This window comes from Acromyrmex echinatior, chromosome 12 (assembly GCF_024713525.1).
Source record: "Acromyrmex echinatior isolate Ae372 chromosome 12, ASM2471352v2, whole genome shotgun sequence".
NCBI lineage: Eukaryota > Metazoa > Arthropoda > Insecta > Hymenoptera > Formicidae > Acromyrmex > Acromyrmex echinatior.
Genome location: NC_141863.1, coordinates 5,862,279 through 5,871,886, shown reverse-complemented (window position 1 = coordinate 5,871,886; position 9,608 = coordinate 5,862,279). Strand labels below are relative to the sequence as shown.

At 42.1% G+C, this 9,608-nt stretch overlaps 1 protein-coding gene and 1 long non-coding RNA gene across 5 annotated transcripts; one reads left to right on the top strand and one right to left on the bottom strand.

Annotated features, from left to right (window-relative positions):
- The first annotated feature begins 1,665 nt into the window (after window positions 1-1,665).
- CNBP (CCHC-type zinc finger nucleic acid binding protein) lies at window positions 1,666-8,169 on the top strand. 4 transcript variants are annotated; one of them, XM_011062034.2, is made up of 3 exons: window positions 1,666-1,820; window positions 3,838-4,087; window positions 4,182-8,169. In XM_011062034.2, exons 2-3 carry the CDS (start codon window positions 3,848-3,850, stop codon window positions 4,404-4,406), a joined length of 465 nt encoding a protein of 154 aa, XP_011060336.1. In that variant the 5' UTR covers window positions 1,666-1,820; window positions 3,838-3,847; the 3' UTR covers window positions 4,407-8,169. The 4 variants fall into 4 exon arrangements, with proteins under 4 accessions (XP_011060336.1, XP_011060337.1, XP_011060338.1 ...); XM_011062035.2 differs by lacking the exon at window positions 1,666-1,820 and adding an exon at window positions 2,414-2,547; XM_011062036.2 differs by lacking the exon at window positions 1,666-1,820 and adding an exon at window positions 2,965-3,424.
- On the bottom strand, window positions 8,102-9,520 carry LOC105149547 (uncharacterized). The gene is made up of 2 exons (XR_846608.2): window positions 8,977-9,520; window positions 8,102-8,456 (listed from the first exon to the last, which is right to left on the bottom strand). It is a non-coding gene; the product is annotated as an uncharacterized LOC105149547 (long non-coding RNA).
- Window positions 9,521-9,608: the final 88 nt, after the last annotated feature.

The window sequence follows — 9,608 nt, the reverse complement described above, 5'->3', positions numbered from 1 at the left end:
GTACCGTTATATTTATTACCATCTCCATTCTAGTTTCTTTCAAACAATAAATATTCAAACAGGTAATTTAAAAGAAAGAAGAAAAGTTAGAATGATTAATACATAATTATCTAATAATTATGCATACAGTAGATATATATAATTATTATATAATATTTTATTCGTAGCGAGAAGATGATATTTAGAATATAAAAAACTTCGATATTTGATTAAATAATTTCAAGTTTTAATTTTATTTTTAATAGATAGAAAAAAATCATATATTTACAATCATATATTACTTAGTCAAAATCAATTCCCAACAAACGAGAATAGATTGAAATGAATTGAAATGGATTTAGATTTTCAGAAATATTGATTCACGAATGTTAAAATGAATGCTTTTCAATCCTGAATAGCTATTCTTCGAAAGAATGGAACGATTGTGATTGGTAGTTTTATAACTAAGGATGTCATTAAACCCGATTAAGGGTTTAAATATAATGGTAAGGGTGTAAATGTAATGGTTTCTGCATACTGGACGCGGAACGCTTGCCGCGCGGCAAAATGTGATGCGATAGCCAATAAGCTTACAGCTCCTAATGTGTTCATTGGTCCGCATCTCATTTTGCCGCGCGGCAAGCGTTTCCAATGTGCAGGGGCTATAAGTTGGATATTTCGTATCAAATACGATTAGTCAATTCTTACAACTACGTTTACGCAATTGTAGATCGGGTTGAAGACTTAAGGGTGCTGTCCCATGACAGTCAGAATTCTGGAAAACAGAAATTTGAAAAAATAATAAAGTGAGGATCAATCAATCAGAATTATTGGGATGCATTAGGGGCTCCGCACAATAAAAGGAACAGGGAACAGAGAACAGAAAATAAAAATTTCAACCTATCAGAAATCATGTATTGTTGGAATACACAGTTTCTGATAGGTTGAAATTCTTATTCCCTATTCTCTGTTCCTTTTATTATTCAGAGTCCCTTACTGTTTATACTACACATATAAGTTAAATACAAAATTATCGAAATTGAATTTCTATACGTATAAAAAGAAATTTATTATTAATAAATAATTGTTCGATAAGTATTCATTAATATGTAAGTATTCATTTTTAAATATAACCATTTATATCATTTGGAAAAAAATTGTTTGTCAATCCGAAATTTTTGTGGATGTAAAAAATGCAAAATTTCAACTAAACAGAACAAGGGGCTAAATTCTATATCTTTAAACAAGATAAAAATTACAAAAATGAGCAAATTTACTAAGTGTTGATTAATAAAATTATTCAATATTCTAGTAAAGTATTCGCTCACTTTTGTAATTTTCATCTCGTTTCAAGATACAGAATCGATTCTCGGACTTAAAAAATCTTGTTTGCGTTGCTTGAAATACTCCCAAATTTTTACATTTAAAAGGAGATAAATATACATTCGGACGTTGAAGAGAGCGAAAGCGAGGATGCCAAGTGCAAAAAGTACAAATAACGCAAACAGATCTAAATATATATTATATGGATGTCGGAACAAAAGAAAGCGAAGATGCCGAATGTAAAAACTACAAGCAATACGAACAGACCTATTAACGCGAAATTTTTGCGTTCCCGCCTTTATACCCTACAATAGTCGCCCGATACTCCCGATAGTCGCTCGCGGTGAGCAATCTTTCCTTTTTCATGTTCGAAGGTCTCCGCGAGCTGTCCGCTCGAAAGTGTGTGGTCCGAGGTTTGCGGTGCTGAGTATTTTCATCCACTCCGTTGTGAATCTGTTAACGTAATAGACGTCGCACTGGTAGTCCTCTCTGCATCCGAGTGATTTGTAACTAAGCAGGTAAGCAGACGAACAATAGAGATGGCCATTTTGCTGAATTTTACGCATGAAACCAACCATGGCACGCGGTGCACACGGTTGCGCCGCCGCCGGAGCAAAGCGGCCTGAAGCGATTCTCCTTCATGGCAAATCATACAATGCTGCCACGAATTGGGCACGTGTTTTATTCAATTGCCATCGTCCTCGTCGCATCGCACGATCAACCCGCGCCGCGGACGTGCATCGTAATCTCCCGTTGGAAAATCCGAAACGAGTCGCTTCGCTGGGAGGCGAATGATTTCCGTGGCGGTAATTCCGATAATTTCGGCAGAATGCGCGGTGGCGATGGTAGCCGCGTCTCCGCCGTCGTCGACGACTCACGACGGAAGCGGGGCGGCAACGCGGTCGCCATCGCCATCGGGGGGCGATCTCTCCTCCGTGCATGGCACAAAAAAAGCTCATCGCGCGCGGCGTCGCTCTTCGGATGCCATCTTCGCGCCGCGCTGCGCCGTGCCGCGCGGCGTACGCGCGTATATACGTACATACATACGTACATCTATACGTACGTGCGCCGTTACGTTAGTACATAACGTATTCGCACGCGCACACACACACATCGGCGTCGTCAAGTGGGGGTGAGCACGGAAAGAGAGAGCGCGCGCGAGCCGACCGAGCCAGCCACGTTGTATGTACGGCGCGCCGCGGAGATCGGAGGTGTAATCGTAATCGTCGAGCGAGAGAAAGCACGGTAAAAGACCACGAGCTATACCAATTATCGTTTCCCTTCGTCGTCCCGCGACGGCGGGGACGCGGACATCGCGTACGACATACGCGAAACGTCCGGCGACGCCAGCGTCGCTGACCTCGTGCACGCGCTCTCGGGCCACTCGCCCGCCATTGCGAGAGTGCGAGGAGTGCGCGGATGACCCGCGCGAAGCACGTGTACGCGCCCATCGCGTTTCCGCCGCGATTCGACGAGTTGGGAAAACTTGTGGGCGGGAAAAATGCCATTTTATTTAACGCGCCACGTTCAGCGGGGGCCTGCCGGCCGCCGCCACCGCCGCTTCGATCGCTCCGATCCGGCCGGCGCCATGCGGCGCGCGGGGTCGTCTCGTTCCCCGTCCGTCCTCTGCGCTCTGATTCGTTACGGCCGGCCGGCCGCTTCCTGCCTGCGCGAGACTCGTCGTCGCGTTACTCGCGTTATGCCCGCGCTGACCCCGCGCCTCGTAATCTCTTCTTGGCGAATAAAGTGCGTGTTCATTTCGAGTGTCTCACAGCTTCCCCCTGCTCGCCCCGCAACGCGCGCGTTGAGCGTTCCCCGCCGCGCCGCGTCAGGAGACATCTGTGTGCGTCGTGTGCGACGCGAGCGTGCCTCGCACGAGACGCGCGGTCGGACACGACAGATTCGCCCGTCGTATAGCCACGGCAACCGGTTGAGTAGGATACTCGGGAGATCCTTTGTTTCTCTGAACGAAACCGATAATAATTGCGCTTTCTCCGCTGGCCATATTCAGAGTGCGCTGACTAGATATTCCTCCCCTCCCTCCTTCCCTTCTTGATAAACGCCAGCTAGAGAGTCTTTGCGGAGCGACGTGAACGTGTATTCCTCGCGATTTATTTCTAAGGTTGTAATGTAATTTTATTGAATATGTAATATGTAGCATATGTTGCGACGTAAAAAATGGGTACATGATATAAGGAATCAATATTATATATATATATTGTGTACCTATGCAGTGCAGAAGCTTGCAGCAACATTGTAATGTTGCTACAATATTGCTGGAACATTGCGATGATGATGCAATATTACTGTAGCGTTGCAATGTTGCTGCAATATTGCTGGAATAATTTATGTTCCATGGCCCAGTTTCGCAACTCATGGTTAATTCTTAATCGAGGTTCAAGGTTCGAGGTTCACCTCGATTAAGGGTTAACCATAAGTTGTAAAACCGGGTCTATATGTTTTAAAGGTAAAGTTATATAATAATTATCTTAATTATCTATAGATATGTATATATTTATATGTGTACAATTGCAGGACTTAAAAAATGAGTTCGAGCGCGTGTTATAAATGTAACCGTATGGGCCACTTTGCAAGAGAGTGCCCACAAGGTGGTGGTGGAGGCAGAGGAGATCGTGGCCGGGATAGAGACGGTGGTTTTGGACGTGGACGAGAGAAGTGCTTCAAATGCAACCAATTTGGACATTTTGCGCGCGAGTGCAAGGAGGATCAGGATCTTTGCTACCGCTGCAACGGTGTCGGTCATATTGCGAAAGACTGTCAGCAGGTTAGTACAGTCCTGCGAAATCGGAATTGAACATGGAGCACCCGAACGTGCCGAACTTGTGGAACAGATTGGACACAGGTATTGCTGTTGACAGGGACCGGAGTTGAGTTGTTACAATTGTAACAAGACTGGTCACATGGCCCGCAGCTGCCCGGAGGGTGGCAATGATTCTGGCCGTTTCGCGATGCAAAGCTGCTATAACTGCAACAAGACGGGCCACATCGCTCGTAACTGCACCGAGGCCGGTGGCAAGACTTGCTACATTTGCGGCAAGACTGGTCACATAAGCCGCGAATGCGACCAGGATGACAGGAAGTAGGAGATAACCGGAATCCGTGCCGCTCGCTTAATAATGATAAGCAGTTTACCGTCGCGCACGCCGTTCCCGGGGATAGATAGATAGATAGAGATGTGCGGACTTATATCGTGAAGCATACAATTCGTATCAGCGAGGACGTATCGTCGCCGCCGTCATCGTCATCGACATGATCACGATTGTAACCACATCGTGATTACTATGAGTCGATTTCGTTGTCGTCGTCGCCATTGTCGTCGTCGTTGTCATAATCGGATTTCTATCTCTCCATGCTCCTAACTCCCAGAAGTCAGTCTACCCCCCAGCCCTCCTCGCCCTTATTCCTAATCTCCTTCCCCTCTCTGCCCACCGTTGTTCTCTTCGCAAGGATATTTTTTTTTTCTTAAACGATGTCTTTAAGTTTTTATTGCTGTTAAACACCGACACTTGTACACGTACCATTTGCTACTACGTGTGAATGAGAGCAGGGTTCATTCTACAAGTAACACGTCTAACGTTTACATTTACACGTATATGATACACACACACACACACACACATACACACACACACACAAAAACTGACACGCATACACACTCATATGCCATGCATACATACACAATCAACTATGTAATAATATTATAAACATTCTATTGAATTAGAGTAGAGACATGAATCCTCTGTCCCCTGACTTTCAAACTGTCTCGTATGCGCATTGTTTTCTGATGCAAGATGTATGGATTCTCGGGAAGCACACACGTAGCCTTGCCGAGATTTGGCGCGTATTTGGCGGTTTTGCGTGATGTATTGATGTAACGCGCGAGGCTACCTCCACGCGCGCCCTCGACGGCTCTCGCATTTGTATAAATAAAGCAAATTTTATGATACGATACCTCGGTTATAAACATGAAAATAACGAAAAGTAAACGGGCCACCCGTTGACAGAGAGGAACGTCTTCGTCATTGACACGAATTCACGAACGAGTCACAAGGTACGGGCTCACGTCGCACCACTTTTCGCATCCACGCATCTTGTATTCTCCGGTCCTCCCTCTCGAACTCTCTAGCCGACACTCATAAATCGACAAATGAAGGAACGAAAGAAAGAATTGAAGAAAAGGATTCGGAAGCGAACGCGAGAACATGGGAAAAAGAGTATGCGAGAACACATGCCGGCACCCTGAATGCATAAAAATAAGATTTAGTAACGTTAATTTTAAATGTGTAAGGATGTAATGAGGATTTCACCGAGCTATTACTATGCGATCAAAGTCTCATTACAGATGCTTCAAAGCATTTCATTTATCAATCAGAGGAAAAAAATTTTACTAACTGACTAATAAAAATATACTTTGAAGCATTTGTAGTATGTGATCGTACTCTATGTCACTTTTTGTGCGTTCTTTTGTTTCTTTTTCTATTTTCTTTTTATATACCGGACTCGTCTAGTTTGTATAGGTACGGACAAAAACGAAGTATAGTTGTAGGATTGTCACAGTGTTTACAGGTTTATATGCAATTAAACTCATACCCTCTGACTTCGACGAAGAGTGCGTTTCACTTGATTCTCGCAATGTTCGTGATCATCCTTGGCAGTTTATCGCATGTTTTACAAGGACTTAATGGTTGCGAGCGTTGTGAGAGTCAAATAGAACACGCTCAAAGTAGGGCGAAAGAGAGAGAGAGAAAACGTGTGCGCTTTCTACAGTTTTCTGAACGTAAAAAGAAGGAAGGATATGTTATGATTGATACCAAGTAAGATACGTCCGAAATGATTGCTACATCGATATGTATGTATATATACATATAAACACGGTGGTCTGTACAAGTTGACACATTTTGTACGTACAATCATAATTGTTAATGACAAGACTATAGATTCATATTGTTCATACTCTTGACTGTTGATAGGCGATAAAAAGAAAGCCCACAGAGGAAGAAGTTGTACCAACCTTACTATATCCTTACATGTTGCTGAAAATACTTCGTTACTAGGTATATGTATATATATATCCGCATATGTGTATACATATATTTATGCATATGCAGGAGCTGTATTTTGTACTGTAAAAAGCTAGCTTATACTCTGGTCGTTGCTGGTGACTAATTCCGATAATGCGATCCTTTGTATTTTTGCGATCGTTTGTATTTCCACGAGAAAAATTATATTTTTCATGTATAGAGTATAATCACAAAGTGATGACCGATACTGTCTTTTTTTTCCTAACTCATAAGTTGTAGGGACAAAATTTTTGTAAATGATGCGATCAAAGAAAAGGAAGTCATACTCAAAGGAAAAAAAAAAGAAGCTATTATTCCCCGTTACACGCGCAGGGGACGACCACTTAACGCTCGACGCGAGTACAAAGTGAGATTTTTTTCTTATAAAACGAATATCAAAGGAAGGATAAACATGCATGCACGCGTACCTAATACGGCGAAATTATATTAGCGAGAGCAGTAACTCGTCCGATCGCGCGGTATTTCATGAAGTAAAATGCAAGCCGAGTTATACTATAATTAGGATAAGAGATTAGAATCCCGACTACTTTTTTGAAATACCCGGACCACGTTTATGCTAAGTAGCTGCAGTGCAACTATATCAATTCGATCATCCGAATGGGAGGGGGAAGGGGTAGTCTTTGTTCAAGCCCAAAAGGCGGATCGTCGCGTGGACGTCGCTGACGCGGCCTGCTGACGTGGATAATTCCACGCACGACGTCCACGCTACTCATACGCTTCGCGCGGCTTCCGTGGTTCTACCAGCAGCGACAATTGTGTATTAACGTTCAGAAGCCAGGCGTGCCTGACTATCTCGGTGGAAGAAAAGGCCCGGGGCCGGTCGTCTCCTTGGACAATGGCGTACCCGGGGGTGTTTCTTATAGTAACCCAGGTGTCCTGCAGCAATTTTATACACTTAACACATTGTGCGGGACTTAAAAAAAAATGCCGGATCTCATTGCGTAGTTTCAGTGTGCTAGTGCTCACGTCAACGACGAGACTTGGAGAGGATCAAACAAATTGTACTTCGCTATATTGGACCTTCGCGGACCTCTGATGCTATCAATACATGGACACACGTCGGACCAAGTATTCCGGACGACGCGAAGTGTCTAGACGGACGTCTGAAGACATGCGGGTTTAATCTTTGATTAGTTTTAACGGACTTTACGACAGATTGGACGAATTTGAGAGATCTTTTGCTTCTCGCTGATAATCAGAATGAAGTGAAGGATGGGTCAATTCACAATTTGAAGTTGGATGTCTGTATACTGGATGCTGATCTTTCTCAGACGTCATTTTTATACTGTCTGGCTAGGTATGACTTAGCTACACATCACACGTAAGAGCAAATAATCTGGATAGACACAGCCGATTCCCTCCGCGGCACGGTCTCTGTGGTTCGTTGATAGCACCAGAGGTTCAGACGAGCATACGAATAATTATTATAAAGAATAAAAAATCGAGTGCGATTAGGGCACCTGCGCTTTTGTCTCTGCTACAAGACTTACGTACGAATATTGTAAAGAATACGACTGTTACAGTGTATGAATCTAATTCGACCGGCGGCGCACGCCGGGTCCACGGCTCGTCTTATATATTAAACTAATCTATTAATACTTAAAAAAAAGAAGAAGAAGAAACGAGAGAGAGTGAGAGAGAGAAAGAAAGAAGGAAGAAGACAAGGAGGATGAAGAGGAAGAAGAGAAAAAAGAATATGAAGTATTCGAAGTTATGTTTTTAAACAGAATTTTTGAAATAGAATGTGTACGGAGAGGCAAAGGAATGATCTCTTTTTCTGTGTTTGTCCCCTAAACGCTTTATGTTCCTTCCTCTCTTTAAAGATCCTTCCTCTTAAAGAATTGATTCTACTGCGACAACAGATCACATCTTCACGACGTCAAGCTTTGAGTATCTGTTACAGGCTCATTTCTCTATCAAAATAGAAACTTTAATCTCTGTTTAATTTATCTACTTTTTATCTCAGAATCCCATATAGTACACTTTATCCAAGAGACGCCTTGGGAAATCCTTAGAAAATCCTTTGAAGGTCTGCTGTATGCGATTAGAACACTGAGAAAAAAATTCTGATTAAACAAACAAAAAAGCTTAACAGGAGTGGTATTTTGATAAGATTTCAGGTTATCAGATAACCAGAAATTCTAATTAAAAAAAGTAAATTAAACCGAGATTAAAATTAATCTACATTAGTAAAAATAAACAATAGTAGAATCTTCTAAAGATTCTTTGTAATATACATTGGGTGATATGACCGAGAATGAAATTGATTTAAAGTTCAGCTACCCTTAAACATTCCCTCCCTTTATAGAAATTTAATACTGGAAGATAGTAATTGATTATTTATTTTGAGTTTTAAGAGCACTGTTGTTTAATGCACAAAACAAGTAATTAATTATCTTCTTAAATTGCATTTCTATAAGGCTAGATTCATTTGGCATTCGGAAATGAAAACGACGTTGGAATCGCGAAATGAGTATAACGTTTTTCTCCCAGTTTCTCTTTCCAAACATCTCGTTCAATTAATACACGCTTTGTGGTTTCAGGGATAATAAATTGTATATTGAATACGCACAGATTGCTGTTCGAGAAGAATTACATAATCATGCCAACGTACGCTGTGGCTTGAATTCACGCAATCTGCAGCAATCTACGTGTTATCATTAAATGGACTCGCCACAGATTGATTCATTAATTAATTAACAGTCGTCCAACATATTTGCCTTGGAATTTCTGGAAGAGAAAGCTTACAAAAAATTAATGCGTTACACAAGAATTGCTCTGCGATTCTAGATTGTTAATCAGCAATGATTCTCAATGCTGCAAATTAAATTGTAAATTTTTATAATTTCCGAAAGCGAAATTCTACGGTACATTCTTCTCACATGGAAGTTGTGAGATTTTTACTGCATGTTGGACAGGTAAATCGCTGTAACTCTCTTGTCAAGACTAAACTTCACTGATTTACCGCGTTAGTTTCTTGCATTTCTCCGCGATGCTGTCGTCTGTCATACATTCCTTAACTACGCATTATATATTTTTATCCATGCGATTATCACCGATTAACTCGGTCACTTATGAATGCTCATGAATAAGTGGACCGTAACTTGTTCTTATCAAAACTAAACTTTAACATTAATTTATCACGTTAGTCGCTTGCATTTCTCCACGGTGCTGTCGCCTGCCATACATTCCCTAACTACGCAT

Excerpts from the sequence above, each read along its gene's own strand:
- CNBP (XM_011062034.2), top strand. The coding sequence starts at position 3,848 with ATGAGTTCGAGCGCGTGTTATAAATGTAACCGTATGGGCCACTTTGCA. Across the intron at positions 4,088-4,181 it reads TTGCGAAAGACTGTCAGCAG|GGACCGGAGTTGAGTTGTTA; the intron begins GTTAGTACAGTC and ends TGCTGTTGACAG.